At 38.5% G+C, this 15,792-nt stretch overlaps 1 protein-coding gene across 3 annotated transcripts in view; it reads left to right on the top strand.

Annotated features, from left to right (window-relative positions):
• EEA1 (early endosome antigen 1) overlaps positions 1-15,792 on the top strand; it is a 236,008-nt gene that overhangs the window by 44,873 nt on the left and 175,343 nt on the right. For all 3 annotated transcript variants that reach the window (XR_010720805.1, XM_066183367.1, XM_066183369.1), the window contains 9 exons: positions 1,465-1,566; positions 2,637-2,831; positions 4,059-4,241; positions 9,940-10,125; positions 10,568-10,699; positions 12,496-12,681; positions 12,988-13,226; positions 14,658-14,778; positions 15,123-15,221. Coding sequence is in view for 2 of the 3 variants with exons in the window: in XM_066183367.1 (XP_066039464.1) it covers positions 1,465-1,566; positions 2,637-2,831; positions 4,059-4,241; positions 9,940-10,125; positions 10,568-10,699; positions 12,496-12,681; positions 12,988-13,226; positions 14,658-14,778; positions 15,123-15,221 (1,443 nt within the window). In the remaining variant the exon portion in view is untranslated. The remainder of the gene's footprint in view (positions 1-1,464; positions 1,567-2,636; positions 2,832-4,058; positions 4,242-9,939; positions 10,126-10,567; positions 10,700-12,495; positions 12,682-12,987; positions 13,227-14,657; positions 14,779-15,122; positions 15,222-15,792) is intronic.

Below are 15,792 nucleotides of genomic sequence, written 5' to 3'. Positions count from 1 at the left end.
TAGTAGATTCTTTAATTAGGCATTAAGTTTGGTGTATATATATTCTGTTAAAATGACTTTGTTTTCTGTTTGAAGCAGTGTACATATGATGACGATGCATGAAAATGTGTTACTGTAAGAAGAACCAATCTGTGATTTTTAGTAGTTCATACATGTTTCCCACCTTAAATTTTTGCCCGGATATTTACTGTAGCAAACATCAGTCATATGACATAACAGGATCCTTTCTTCTTGCTGCATGCCTTTAACAAAGTGAAGAAACTAAATGGAGACGACAAGTGGTGAAGCAATTTGACGGCAAATGACCCCCTTTTAAAAAATATATCAACTGTATTATAACAGCACAAAGTTTTGGAACCTTTGCTAAAATGCTATAGTATGGAAGAAGTGATTTTTCTGAGGCCATTTTAATTTCCTTTCTGAAGTCTTTGTATATAGAACTTCCTGTGCACTTGTCTGGCCATGCTGGAAAGCTGCGTACTGCAGGCAGAGAGAGTAACATCATCTGCCATTTGGGGCATGCCCAGCTTAAGGTATTGTTGGAGTCCTAGAACTCTTTGAATTTCGGAAAGGTCTTACAAGTGCCAGTATAACAAGTGCTTGACCACCAGAGCAACCTATTATGGTAAAGAAAGTAAACTATTACTAGGGTTAAAATATGCCTTTTTCTTACCTCTTCTGCCTTGGTGATATGGATGGGCACTATATGAATACAGTTGTTCTGACACCCTTGTCTCAGATGTGGCAAGGAGTGTCTTTCTCATATCCTTCTCATCTTACATATCACCATTTTTCCAGAACCCATTCAGAGCTGCTTTTATTCTGATCTAAAAAAAAAAAAAAAATCAGCTGCTAGTTAAAAAGAACATTTTCCTCTTACTCATTCACCTTTTGAAGAAAAGCTCTTTTGTTTGCTTTTCTTAGTTACTGCTGTTTAAAGATTTGTTTCTACTAAAAACTTGAAAGATTTTCTCCCCAGTTTAGACTTGAATATAGTAGTCCAGATTCTGCTTCTTGTTCTGTAGTCTTTTGGAGGCTCTCCACTGTTTTAAATATGCAGTATTTGGGCATAATATATGGTTACATATGCTTGGACGGCTGCAAATGTACATTACTTGTGAGTGTCAGAACATGAGGGAATTTTAGATCCTGAGGAGACCAGTGAGCCTCCTATTTCATCAAGAAGGACAAGGGGTGCCAGCCACAACTTCAAACAGGGAGACTCCCCCTAATCAGAAAAACTGGCACCTATCTGAGTTTATTAGTACAGGGCATCTAATGTGTGGCTTAGATTTGCCACTTAAGGTTTTAAAAGGTTCTGAGCTGAAAATGTCTGCAGTTGAGAAGCTAAGATTTTTCATTGAAGATGAAAGTGGTGTTTTTAAGGATTTGTAACTCCTGCAAAAATAATTTGCACACAGTCTTAGAAGCTAACAGGAATTTTCCTTATCGTGTGTTTTTTAGGAAAAATCTTGCCAAGAATTAAAACACCAACTTCAGATACAAACAGAGTCTGTAGCTAAAGAGAGGAATGAATTAAAAAACTCACTGGAGAAAAAGGAGGGGGTAAGTTGTCCACTTAATTTCAAAAATCTAAAAATCAATAGTAATAAATATTTAAAAGATTGATTTTCAGTCTCACCTGCTGGGACTCATGAGAGATAAAGATGTTTCAATTCTCAAATTGTAAACTATCTTTGGCACTGAAATAAGGTGATCCTAAAACATTTCCAGGGGGTAATGTGAAGCTTTAAAATATAGGTTTTAGTCTTGGTTTTCCGTGCTCCACATACCATAGCAGGGGATTTTAGCCCTTCAGGTTTTTTCATTAGTGAAATGGTTACTTGGTATTACTGTGTCCCCATTTTCTTTTGTGTCTCCATACAATAAAAGTTGTTATTTCATATCCTTAGATCTATTTTGTTCTCAGGCTTATTCAGTATGTTCTCAGTGGAGCTGATGGGACATTTTCAGATATCCTTCAAGGATTGAATTGCTTTTTCGAACTTGTGTAAGTCACTTGCTTGTGACTACATAAGGACCAAATGTACTTCTTTTTCAAAGATGAGCATTCAGACCGTACAGTGCAGCTGGCAGCCTGAAGGACACATATGCTTTAATGGATTTCTTTACCCAAGGCATCTTCTGTTCCCTAAAGGGATCAGAAAAGATTTGATCAGTGGACATAGTTTGACAGACTGTGATGGACACTTGCTGTCTGAATGAGGTTTGGGGGTGTGCAGGTGTGATGATAATTGCTCTGTGACCATGGCTGCTACTTCCCTGGCTCCTCACTCATTCAGCTGAAGTGCTGTGGTGCTCAGTGGAAAGTAGAGAAGGATGTGCTTGGTGTATGCTGCAGTTTGCAGCAGAAGAGCCCAAACCACTGCTGGTGTGATTGCCTGATCTTAATTTAGAATGGATAAAAAAGACTGCTGTGGATCTCTGGGTAGTAAATTTGGAATAACACATTATTTTAATGTGCTGTAGTCGTTAGTAAAATCTGCTTGCCAGCATTCAACCATATAGGTCTGAAACAGCAGTGGCATTTTGGGATGGTCTGATTCTGTGAACAACATGCACAAATAGTGATTTAAATTTAATTACATACAGTTACTTAATATTTTTGAATATAGATTTCTAAGCAGTTGTCTATAGACCTTGATTCAGCAAGAGCACAAGTCCTGGAGATTCAAGGTCTTCTGAAGGAAAAAGAAAAAAGTGAGCAGCATCTCCAGGGAAAGCTAAGAGAGTTAAAGGAATCTTTTGAGCAGAAGAAAAAACATAGTGAGACGCTGCAAGCTGAATTAAAAACTGCCCTTTTAGAAAAGGTAAGACTGTCCTTTCTTGCTCTTACAAGAAAATGAATGTAAATTTCTCTGATAAATACTGAAGCTTTTATGTCAATAACTTTGTGATAAAGTCTGTTTGCTGTAGTCTTGTTGGAAATGAGAAGGTCAGGATGTAGAAGTGAGGTCTTCAGATGCTGTTGGAGATAAAAACTAGAACATCAACAGCAATAATGAAAAGAACCAGTGCTGAAATATGAATTCCATAGGAATTGAATTTTAATAAAAGGATAAAATAAGCTAGATTGAATGTGGGTTTTTTTGCTTCAGGAGCAAAGCAAGAACTGCCATTTTCTTGTAAAGCAGGAGGACTTCGTGAGAGTACTTTTAGACAAACTCTGCAGTGTTTTAAAATTTCCATGGCAGTTCTAAACCAAGTCTTCTCATATTATACCAAAAGAATTTATCTGACAGACAGTATGAAACTCATAAACCATAATGGAAAGAGTTCAAATGTCTTACAGCATTAGGGAATGTTGCGCTGTGTGACATGCACTGTTAAATGTGGCTCCAGCTTTGGCTGCCCAGTGCTGCATGTTTATATTTGTGCTTCAGACAGCCTCTGGAAACATTAAGTCTTGGTGTCGTGGTTGAACCCAGCCATCAACTCAGCACCACAGAGCTCCTCTGTGACTTGGGAAGACAAACACCCTCACTCCAAACTCCCTTCCCTTTCTTCTGCCAGCTCCATGTGCTAGGCATGATGTCATATGGTATGGAATATCCCTTTGGTCAGTGGGACTAGCTATCCTGGCTGTGCCCTCTTCAAATTTTTGTGCACCTCCAGATTTCTTGCTGGTGGGGTGGAGTGAGAAGCAGAAAAGGCCTTGGCTCTGTGTGTGTGCTGCTAAGCAGTAGCTAAAATATCCTTGTGACAACAACACTGCTCCCACCACAAATCCAAAACACAGTCCCCATACTGACTGCTATGAAGAAAATTCTACCTCAGCCAAACCTGCATACTTGGAAACATTATTCCAATTTTTAATGTTTGGTCTTAATGTGTTTCACTTAGTCTTTTGTCGTGAATTAAATTTTGTTGTTAAATTAGTTACAAAATGTTACTGTAAAATCACAAATGTCAAGTTACTGTTATTCCATAAGAAGAATAAAATTTTCTTCCTTCAGTAGAAATGCATTTTATTGAAATGCTTAAGCCAACTTTACTGCCTGTAACTTAAACTAAAACTTTCTATGCTTATGTTTCAGGCAGAGCTGGAGAATAAACTACAACAGCAGTCTATTTTGTCAGCACAGGAGCTTAAAGCAGAGAAAGGCAAGCTAGCAGACTTACAGAAGGCCCATGATAAACATAAAGAAAACATGGAGAAGCTGCAGCTGGATTTTTATGGGAAAGAGTCTGAGCTCCTGGCAACCAGGCAGGACCTTAAGGTACTTGCTGTCGTTTTAATGTCATATGTGACTTAGTAGATGTTAATATCCATTTTGAAGACCAAGAAACAATGCAAGAACTGTATAAGTGGAAAAAAAATCTCTTCTGCTATATATGGAATTTAGTGATGTTTAATCCCTTCCCCCAAGACAAAGGATATTCTGAAACTAATTTAAAGGCAAACATGTTTGCCAGTTTACCTGAAATATCCTTTCGTTTCTGCAGCAGCAAAGTGAAAATTGATTTGGTTTTATATTTACTAAAGAGTTATTTTTTTAATGTCGGTTTTTCTTGTTATGTACTGTAGCTTTCAACTAATTTAAATAGTGTAGCTAATTAGGGCAAGGTCTGCCAGCAACTGCTATCTTCCAGATGATTTAACTAGGGTATTCCTGGCTGATGGTAGATGTTAAGAGATGTCAAACTACTAGAAGCAGTAGGCTTCTGGACCTGCCTGGAATACAAGTCCCAGAATTTAGTCCTTGAAGTTTTTGCTATTCCTAAACTGACGTTGCCTTGTTTTCTATTAGTGTGCAGTGCCTTCAAAGAGGTATTGCTGAGAGTGAGCCAGTCAGCAAAGGTGTTTTTTGGCCCTTTTTTCTGGCCTTCTGCTTTGTGTCAGTACTAAGCTAAGGCTTCAGTTGGTCCCAGGATATACTGTGCCACAGAGACTGGATTCTAGGTTCAGGTTATTTTAAGAAACAGAGAAAAACCTCCTTTACATATAGGCCACTGCAGTTTTATTAAACTTACTCCTCTGTAGTATTAAATTACCTGCCATGTTTCCCTGTAGGTTATTGAAGCTTTACTTTCAGTGCACCATGGTTGAATTGCTACATTAAATTGTGGAGATCTTCTGCATGATTAACAAGCAGTGGTGGTTTAAGCATATTCATTTTTTCAGTTTGTTACTGTTGCACATATATATCTGTGAGTTTATTTCCTGCAATGCATTTAAATCACCATTTGGTAATGGAGTGGCCTGTAGAAGCATTGGACGTGTTCAGTAACTCGGGGGTTTTTTTGGTATAGTTTTCATTAAAGTATCACTTGTTGCAAAATAGCTGTGAATAAGTATTGTTATTAAAGCAGTTTGATGACCTCTAGTCCTGACAAGTATAAAATAGGACAGTAAGTGTCTCACATGTATTTAGACCTGATGGGGATGGTAGCAAGAGAGAGGGAGAGCTCAGTGCAAAAAGCTAAAATAAGGTGATGGCAATGGGGAGACAAGATTTTTAAGGTGAGCAATCAGGTAACTCGATTTATGATGTAAGTTTCTCTGGAGCCTAGAGAGCCTGAAGAAGATTGGGGTCCTAAATAATGAAGTGGTGTACCAATTTGGAAGCTTTTTGCTTAATTTAAAATTTTTGTAAAAAAAAAATTTATTAGTTAGGATTAATGAGGCCTGATTGATGCATTTTTTTTTTTTCCTGGAAGAGGAAAAAGGTGGGGAGCTGAACTTTGCTACCTCAGTACAACTAAAGAAGTAGTGATAACTTGTCTCAGAAGACCGCAAAAAAACCAAAAAACCCACCACATTCAGACAGCCTCAGAGTGACAGTGTTAGTCCTGAGAGATGGATATCAAAATGCCACTGAAGACAGAAGAACTTTATAGTAGAATTTGTCAGCCTATTCTAAATCAGTTGTCTGCACGTTTTGACTTGGACAAGTTCCTTATTAAAAGTAGCTCATTTGAGCCACAGCTGTGTGTTTTGGCTGAAGTTTGGAACCAAAGCTGATGAGCAGACTTGTCGGAACAACCGCTGACGGCAGGGAGAAGGAATTCTGCTGACCTGAGATATTCTAGAATACGTGGTTTTATTGCAAGGGTCGTGGGTAAAAAGGGCCTTACCTTCAGCCACCAGCCTCGGCTGGAGGGAAGTCCCAGAGAGAGCGAGAGGAAAGAGCAAGGAAAAGAGAGGAAGAAGTAAGAGCTAAGAGAGGTAGAAGTAAGAGAGCGAGATCCTTGTTACAATGCATTATATCTCTTTTTGTGATGAATATTCTAATCTACAGTGACCAACCAATACAATATAGAATCTACATATAGCCTATAAGAACTACTACATTACCATACTATGTTATATTTTAAACTCTAAAAACTGCTCTTTAGACTTTTCTGTGTTGCTACATTGACCTTTGGTTCCTTAGCTAGCAGAAGGGTATCATTCCATCAAACGGGATTCCTCTTCAGCTAGCTAGGCTATTGTTTTCAGGTTATATAGTAACTAAGACTCGGTATCCTACAACTCAAAGTAAGCTTCTATTTCTATTTCGATTATAGGTTTCGTATTTTCAGAATCTTTTGCTAAACAGTCATTTTTATAAGGTTTCACTGGTTCATCTTCCCCAACACAGACTGAGCTTTAGATCGGCCTTAATCTTCTTAGTAGGCAGTGGTAAAAGTTTTTAAAACTTGTCTTTATGTACAGTCAGCTAGGGTGTCTTTGAGTGCAGGTTTTTAGCAAGAGATACGAACTCTCTGCAGAGCAGTGTTGAGTCAGGAGCCCAGCATTGTCCAGAACGGGCATGGCCGGACCATATCGTGACATCCTAACGATGCTAGATTTAAAAGGGAAAACTTAAACACCCTCACTTGGTGTGGCACCGTGCTGTTGGCGGGGCTAAGGTTCCAGGCGTGGGGATGGATCATGAAAGGCTGGTGGGTGCCGTAGGTTGGTCTGGGTCCTGGGAGGGCACGGCGGGAGTTGGGCTGTGCGCAGAGCACCATCTGCTGGCATCTGGGAAAATCGCTGCTGGGATCCATGGCTCAGCTCCGGCTGGAAAACGGGCGGTGGGCGGTGCAGAGGGAGCGAAAGCCTCGGGGCGGGTTTGCGGCGGGAGGTGCAGCGCTGCCTGGGCGGAGCTGGCGGGCGGCGCGCTGCTCCCCGGGCCGCCCCGGCTCCCGCGTCCAGCGCAGTGCCCGGAGCGTGGAGCTCTGAGGCCTGCAGAGGAAACTGGAGAGGTGTTGGTAGTTAGGAAAAGAAAGAATAAAAGAAAGAATAAAATCAGAAGTGGGAATAGTAGTTATAATTTTATGGATACTGTTTCCTGCAACTTTACTTTGGTTAAAAAATCTCTAACAGTAACTTTGATGCACGTTTTCGTCTTTGTGACTGGAAAACGAAATAGGGTAGGATTTGAGTGCTTCTTAAAGCTGTAGTTTTTGATAAAAACCAGATATATAAAATTAAAAAAGAACACCACTTAATAATTTTTGTATATACACACACATACAAACACCTGTCTGTGTGTGCGTATACTCACACAATTTTTTGTGTGAAAAAGGCTTTTTTTATGTAGAAGAGTTAATGTACAAACTTATTTTTGCCTTGATTTTGGCTTAGTGTGGGAATACTTTCTGTGAATCTGATCTCCTGAGCTCTGCCAAGTATTCTTCAGTTTTGGCATTTGTGCTTTTTGTAGTCAGTCCTGGTTTTTTCTGTGTTTTCAAAAGAATGTTTCTTTGTCTCCAACGCTGGCATTGCCGTCTGCATGTATTCAGTGAATGTTCTGGAACAAAACTCACTTGCCAGACCTCAGTTCTGTAAGTCATGAGCCTAAGTTGCATATAGTCAGTCACACTCTTTTTCTTAGGGAGTGAAGAGAGATCAGGGTAGCATCTGTGAAGAATTTGATGTTGATCCTTGTGGACTGGGATCAGGGAGCACACAGACTCAAATGCTTGTCTGTGCACTTCATGTAGATAGGCTGAATCTAGGCCCTACCACCCTGCTAGGACCAGTTGTGATGCTGGTGCTGTGATTTGCACTGGCACAGCCCAAGGTGTAGTGAATCAAACTGTAATTTTCTTGATATTTTTAATTATTTAAACTCTGTACCAGTCAACCTAGCATTTCTGTTTACGCAAATAAGTACTGATTGATCTATTTTGTTCTGTACCTTGTCTCAGCCTTGGTATAGATGCAGTGAGATAACCTGTACAGTCCAGACACTTTAAGGGGTGGGTTGAGAGTGTGTGTGGATGTCGCTATCCACTTCTTCACATTTCATCATCTGGTGCTGGCAAATTTGATGTAGCCACATTTCTTCTATTGGAAACAAATTTGAATAAAAGTTGTGTCTTTACTGTGTTTCTTTCTAAAACTTTGGAGACTGTTGGGTTTTCCTATGCAGATGTTACATGATGTTGCTAGACTTCCTGTCCTTCCTCAATGCTAGGAAAATACGGTATTACACTGCACACACTGGAACAGGGGGAGATATTTTTGCTTTCTGAAATACCCACCCTACTGAAACCTCAAAACTGCAAAAGAGCCTCCTGCTTTTTTTACAAAACATTCTGTGTCAACACCTTTCAAAGTATTAAGTAGTAAACTCTAATATCTCAGAAAGCAAGTAAAGTAATTTTTCTGAAAATTAATCTTAAAAGCTGGTGTGAGCTTTTTAAGAGTCATGGGGATTGTTGAAAATGCTGTTGAATCAGCAGTGTTCCCTCACTGCTGTTTCAAATTAAGTCTGACTACAAGCAAAATACTTTAGATATTACAAAGGAGGATCATGAGGCATCAGAAATGAATTAGCTTTTAAATCAACATGGGAGTGACTAAAGCATATGCATAATTGATTGAAGTGAAATTTCTGTTTTTAGTTCCTTTTAAAACCACTAACCTTCAACAAGAGGTTTGATTAATATTTAAGCAAGAACTTCAAACAGAATTGAATTTGTCTTGAAAGAATTTAAATCCTTACTGCTGCACCGAAGTCAATAAACTTATTACTAATAATAAATCACAGCTTACCTTCTGTATCATAGCATCAAAAATTTCCATAAAATACCAGTATTTTTGAGAAACGGGGGATGAGTTTGTTTGATTGTTTTGTTTTTTTCTTGTTGGTTTCAAGTGAAACTAGTCTTTATTTAAGCTAGAAGGTTTAAGGAACCTTCAGAATATTAACTCAAAAACACCCAAAATTTGACTTTGCTGTGAGCAAACAGAATGAGCTTTGGCTTTGGGTGCAAGTTTTGGATTGTTTCTTCGGAGTTTGTGACCTGTTTCGGAGAGACAAATCAAAATTTTTTTTCTAGCTAATGGTGAGAGAAGCAAATTATCATCTCTGGATGTTGAAGGAAAATTTAAACTTAATGTTTAATATGCCTATGCAGCAGAAACTGAAACATTTTATCGTGATATTAGCATTTTTATCTTCTACATTTCACTTCATAATTTAAAAAAAATTTACAGTTCTCTTAGCACTAACTTCATTAACCCATTAGTGAAAAATAGCATTGAATGAGTTTTGAAATCTTCCGAGTATAGCATCACTGCTTCTTAAGTAACAGTGGTCTAGAGTTATAGAACAGTTGATTTGCCTAGATAATAAAATTAATTTGTGTGAGCAAATTCAGGTGTATTCTCTTTTTATCAGTTCCTTTTTGTTCTCTGCCGTTCTGCATGTTTTCAGCTTTTGTCTGTGTCAGGATGCAGGCTGGAATATGTAAAGTAGGGTTTTGTTCCTGGAAATGATGCTGACATAGTTTCTCTTTACTTAGGGTAGCCTTATAAACAGGGTAACTACAGAAGTTTCTGTAATTATGCTCTGTCAACATTTGAGGCTAAGTGTTGCACTCTAGGTAGCAATTTTTCTACTTGGAAAATGTTTAAGTGGGTGTTTCGTATCTGGAACTTTTATACTGACAGATAACTTGCAGAACTCTCTTTGTAATTAGTCCACAGAAGAAAAACTTGCTCTAGCTCAAGAAGAACTAGTTTCCAGCAGGAATCGAATTGCTAGCAATAATCAACAGATTCAGGAACTGAAGAAAGCTAAGTCTACACTGGAGCAGGATGCATCAAAGAAGGAACAGCAGCTGGGTGAGAAGACGAAAATGCTACAAGATCTTCAAAACGACAGGGTAAATGCCTTTGCCTTTTTGAAATCTCTACTCAGGAGGTTTCACATCTGCCCCCTGCAGGCACCCTTTATTATTTTCTATTACGTCCCCAATTTGAGAGCATAACACTGTTGTAGTGCATAACAATGACAGTTTTACTGAACCTCTGGTGAAAAAACTTAAAAAAGAGACAGTTGTAGTGAATTTCATTCAGAATATGCTGTTAATTTGTTCTGGACTGGTTTGTGGCTAGACAGGTGGGAGAACATTAGTTTTAAATCTAAAACTGCAATCGTGCTGCTAATTGCATTACAAACTGTAGGTAGATATATGGCAGTTGTTTCCCCATAATTATAAAGCCACCAAGTAGTTTTTGGGCCCTGGATGTTTTTTGATTGATTGGGGTTTTTATTTTGTGAACTTGGAAGAGGTAATTTTTCTAGCACTTCTATTTCTCTTTAAGATTTTGAAAGAAAAAGATTTGGCTAATGAAAAATGTAAAACGACAGAGCTCCAGGAAATAAAGAGTAGACTTGAAAAAGAAAGTGCCAAGCTGGGTGAAGAGCTTAGAGCCTGCAAGCAAGAATTTGAGAAGGTACATTGAGACAAACTAAGTCTTCTTCATGTATTTGGTTATCTGATGAGAAAGATGTGCCTACTCAGTCAATGTTATCTGGAATGGCTTTGCAAAGATGGTTACTGTAAATATTGGTATTACAGGTAAGGGAACCAAAGCCCAGATTTTATTGAGCTTCCTCAGCAATGATGTCTTGGTTGGTGATGATCTTTGAGCACCAGGGCCTAGTGAGCCAGGTGGGCTGCATAACTTGTCTTAGCTTCAGGGTGGGTGGTATGTCCTGGCTTTTCTTCAGTTCCATTGTTAATTCACTCTGCAAATCCCTGCTTGACTATTCTGAAATGAAATGCTGTCCAAAAGAGTCACGATGGTGAAGTTTTCCTAGATATTCTAGGCACATCTGGGACCTCTCAAGGGTGCATGGTAGAGTTAGTGTTGTTTCCCTTAGTTGTTTTCCCTTAGTGTTGTTTCTTAGAATGTCTTAAGTCACCGTTAGGGAAGCCTCATAAAAGGCAAATGTCAGGAGCCTCATAAAAGACACACTCTCTTCTAAAATCATAACAATCAGTTGAGCTCTCTGAAGGGTGAAAGTTGTGAGGATTTAATGAAATAATTTTTAGTCTTCAATAAAACTGACTCTTTTTTGCCACACTCTACATGTTGCCTTTTAGTCTCTATAAAAACTAACATTCCTAAAAGGCTGCAGTTTGTGTTTTCCATAATGTACTACTATTAGCAGTTATATTAGCATCTGTTAAGCACACTTAGTTTAAGTTTTTGCACAAGTATAAATGCAGGTACAATTCCCTATACGCTAATAAAAAGAACATGACTTACGACCTTGAGATGTTCTTTTTCTCTCCTTTGTTTAGAAAACGGTCTGTAATTTTTAGGTCTAAGTCTGTACTTTGTTTCTCTTGAGGACTCTGTGCTTGGGGAAAGGTATTCTAATTCTTGTTGTTCCTAAAATCTCTGTTCTAAGGAATAAAATTTATAAGGATGTAAAAGGTGTGCACACCAATTTCAGTTTAATAGTAATTTCTTCATCTCCCTACAAGCAATCAAACTGAAAGTCTCCTAAAGACTTAAATTCTGTTTCTCACCTCTTAGCTAGGAGTGTGTTTGTATCTGTAAGGGCATCCTCTTGTTCTGAGGATATGTTCTTTTCACTGTCCTTGGTTTGGTTTTAACTTGCATTGTGAATTTTGATTTATGGGAAATGGTCCACCCCATTAGTGTTTTAGTACCTATACGTTTGGCCGTGTAATTTTACGGAAAGTGGTTTCTATAAATTAAACTAACTATTCTACTTGGGTTCAGTTACAGAAAAACAAGTAAAGCCATTATTTATATCATCCCACTTGCTTAAAACAGAGTAATTTTTTATGCATTGAAGACTAACAGAAACTAATTTTCCTACATCAGCATTCAGTTATACATTGTCATTATGAAGTTTTTAACCTCATTATTGCACCCAGAGAACAATATGAAGTAAATTTTAGAACAGTACCTAGAAAATGACAATAGATGCATCTTTTCAGGGAACGGTAGAAAACAATTCAACAGATCTTCCTCTCTACTTCAGCAGAAACATGCATTAAAATTATTTTTAAATTTGAATGTTGATCATAATATAAGTTTAAAATCTTTGATTATGAAAATCACTGATATTTTGCTCTATGAAATCATCCTTTCTTCCAGTGATAAAACTAAAAATTTTTGCTGTCCTCTCCTAGGAAAGGATTACAGTATTTTTGAATTTAAATCCAAATTTCAGTGTTGCTACTTTAACTTTGAACTCTGTATCCTAACAGGAGGTGTCAAATCTCAAGGATGCAAACCAGCTATTGATTCAACAGAAATTAGAACTGCAGGGCAAAATAGATAATGTGAATTCAACTCTGGAACAGGAGAAACAAAAACATCAAGCTGTCAAAGATCAGCTGAAAAAGAAAGAAGAGGAGCTGAAGAAAGAATGTGCTGAAATTGAAGCTAAACTGGTTAGTATGTTAGAGAGAATGAGATTACTGGTTTGTGACCATGCCTTTGGATTCTTTTAGGATCAGAAGAGAAGCAGTGGGTTGACTTTAGTTTTGCTTTACATGAGTTTTTAAATGACAAGATCAAAAATCTTTGAGGCATTTAATAGTATAGGAAAATTCAGTGAGGTGATAGCCTTGTCTAATAGTGTATGTTGATTAAAAGTAGTGATTCTATTACAGTAAAATTCCTTGCCTCAATTAAATGTAGGGAAGAGGGAAAGAATACTTTGAAGCTTGTTTTTCATTTTTCCATTGTTTTTATAGCACACAGAGAAAAAAGACAAAGAGGAAGAAAAACGGAAACATGAGGAAAAGGAGACCAAGCTCACCATGCAGGTCACAGCCCTGAATGAAAACCTGGCTACCATGAAGAAAGAGTGGCAAAGCAGCCAAAGACGAGTGAGCGAGCTGGAGAAACAGACAGATGATTTACGTGGGGACAATGCTGTCTTGGAAGCAACAGTCCAGAATAATCAGGATGAGAGAAGGGCATTGCTGGAGAGGTAAGCTGTGGTCATGATTATGTGGAAGTGTAGTTTGAGAAATTAAATTAACTGAGAATGAAAACTTGAGTTGATTTGGGATTCTGTATTCATGCTTTATTTAAGTCTGTATTTGTTCGTAGTGTCTGGGCTGTGGGTGCAGTTTCCAGAGTCAACCTTCTGTCATCACTGCCAAAGCACAGCAAGAGGTTTTGGGAACCAATTGTGCTGTTTGTGATTGTTCTGTAGAAAATTAGGCTGACTTCTCAGGATCTTTACTTATCACCAAAACCTCAGCTCTGTGCTTGTTCTCAAAGATTTATGTCCATATGTAAGAGCCTTCTAAATCCACGGGGCTCCTCTGAGATTCCAGGTATATAGACTGTGGCTTCTCATCTGTTGTGTCAACCTTGTGAAGCCTGGCAGAGAGAACTTCTCTTACCTGAACTAACTGTCCTTCTCCATTACTCTGGGACTCCTGTGCCTTGATTCAGTTCAAATACATGCGTATGTCATCCAGAAGCCCGGAAGAGACCCCTTAAGTAACACAGAATTTGCACAGGAACTCCTAGGTGTGCCCACTACTCTGTGTTAGGAGACTGAAGATGTAATTGTATTAGATAGACTGAAGTTTACAAAGGAGGCATTTTCTTTCTCCTGAAAACCTGCAGTCTTATTTTCTCCAGTCCTGCTTTTATCTCCTAGTTTTAGGTAAGCAGAGCACTTTTTCTTCAGGCAGCAGGAGGCCTTGCAAGGCAGTGGGAGCTGCCTGAATGCAGTGATTTCCAGGGTAGAAGAAACATCTGTGAGACAGGAAGCTAGGAAACTTTTTTCATCCTTATTTCCTGATGTGTTTGGAGAAAGCAGAGGGGAAAACTTTCTGTCAAGCTTGGTGATTTGACTTTTGAGCAGTAGACCTTGGAAAAGGATGGGATCGATGCAAGTGAGATCCTCTTTCTTTGGCAATCCCATGCTGTACTGTGTTGAACTCATCCAGTAGCTGTTTACAGCTTGGCAGAAAAATACCCTTTGAAATTTGGCTTTGAGCAGCTGAGTTTCAGCTGTTGGGAGGTGGCCTTGATAGAAGAGAAAGGTTTATTTTCTGCTCTTTGCCTGACCTGATCTGCAGCAGCTGGATTGTGAGACTGTCCTGTTGCACAGGGGTATTTATCAGGGCTTGCTGTTGAGGGACTGCATTCAGCACTGTCCCTGGTGTGAGGCTTAACTCCAGGTATTAAGAAGCTGCAGATACTTAGGAGCAATGCCAGTATAATCTTTAACTGATTGTTACAACAGAATATTTTCCTACTTAAGGCATCCAAGAATTTTCAGAGCAAGGATTCTTTTGGTTGGATTTTATGCGGGTAACTTCTCAGTTACAACCAACCTAAAGGACACACAGTTTACATTGTCTTAAATGCTTTGAGCTTACTATTTATTATTTTACCTCAGGTGTATAAAAAGTGAGGGAGAAATTGAAAAGCTTCAAGCCAAACTTGTAGAAATGAAGAAAAAGCTGGACAATACAACTGCTGCAATGCAGGAACTTGGCCGAGAAAACCAGTCATTGCAGGTATAATTTGATTTGAAGCTATTAAACCTGTTGATTCTCAGTCTGAGACCTTAGGAGAATTTCAGATTTGTGTCAGATTGGTGGTGGGTTGCCTTTCTAGAGTGAATTAAGGTGTTGTGTTTGTGGTGTGTGAGGGTCATACTTCTGTGTGTTATTAAATCTGCTTATGGTTTTGAAGCTGGGAAGGTTTCCTCTCTGAACAAACATAAGCCCTGAGTATCACAACAGAATTGGTGCTTTTATTTTGCAATGGGTAGTGCATGCTGTTGAAATAGAGGCTATTAGCAGGAATTGGAGATGCATTTTTTAAAATGCCTGATGCCTTTTTTACATCTTCTGTACAGATCAAACACACACAAGCTCTCAACAGGAAGTGGGCAGAAGACAATGAGGTACAGAATTGTATGGCCTGTGGAAAAGGCTTTTCGGTGACAGTAAGAAGGGTAGGTGTGTTCTACTCTGTGTCTATGACGATTTTCTTTTTTTATTGTTTTCAAACTCTTAGATGGGATATGGACTTCATAAAATGACCTGAATAGTGCTGTGATCTCAAGACATCTCACAGTACAGTTACTGTTTGAAGTACATTAACATATTAAAAATAATGGCTGTGGAGCGTACTTTATTCATGATTCTTTTTCTCTTATTAACAGCATCAGTTTATAAACAGTGTTAAAATGCTTCAATCCCCTAAGCAAGCAGGCAAAATTACACTGTTGTAAGCATATTTACAGAAAACATATTTATAACCAATCTGAACTACATTTATGGGTATAAAAGGAATGTAAATTGTTTGAAATTAGGTATGTGTGAAAATATAAGGCATTACCATGACCTGGTGCTTTGTGACTATACATTTGTGAATGTGGAACAGAAGAAACAACTGGATGTATTTTAGGTCTGTAGTCAGACCTTGCTTGAAAAACTGCTGTGGTCAGCTGTTAGCATCAATTGGCAGGGTCTGCCCTTCATCCAGAGATGAGCACCCCTCCAACAAGTGACTTGGCAATGATG

The sequence above is a fragment of the Chamaea fasciata genome, unplaced genomic scaffold, assembly GCF_029207755.1.
Source record: "Chamaea fasciata isolate MVZ Bird 193981 ecotype frontalis unplaced genomic scaffold, bChaFas1.0.hap1 SCAF_5, whole genome shotgun sequence".
Taxonomy (NCBI): Eukaryota; Metazoa; Chordata; class Aves; order Passeriformes; family Sylviidae; genus Chamaea; species Chamaea fasciata.
This window is presented reverse-complemented; position numbering and strand designations above follow the sequence as displayed.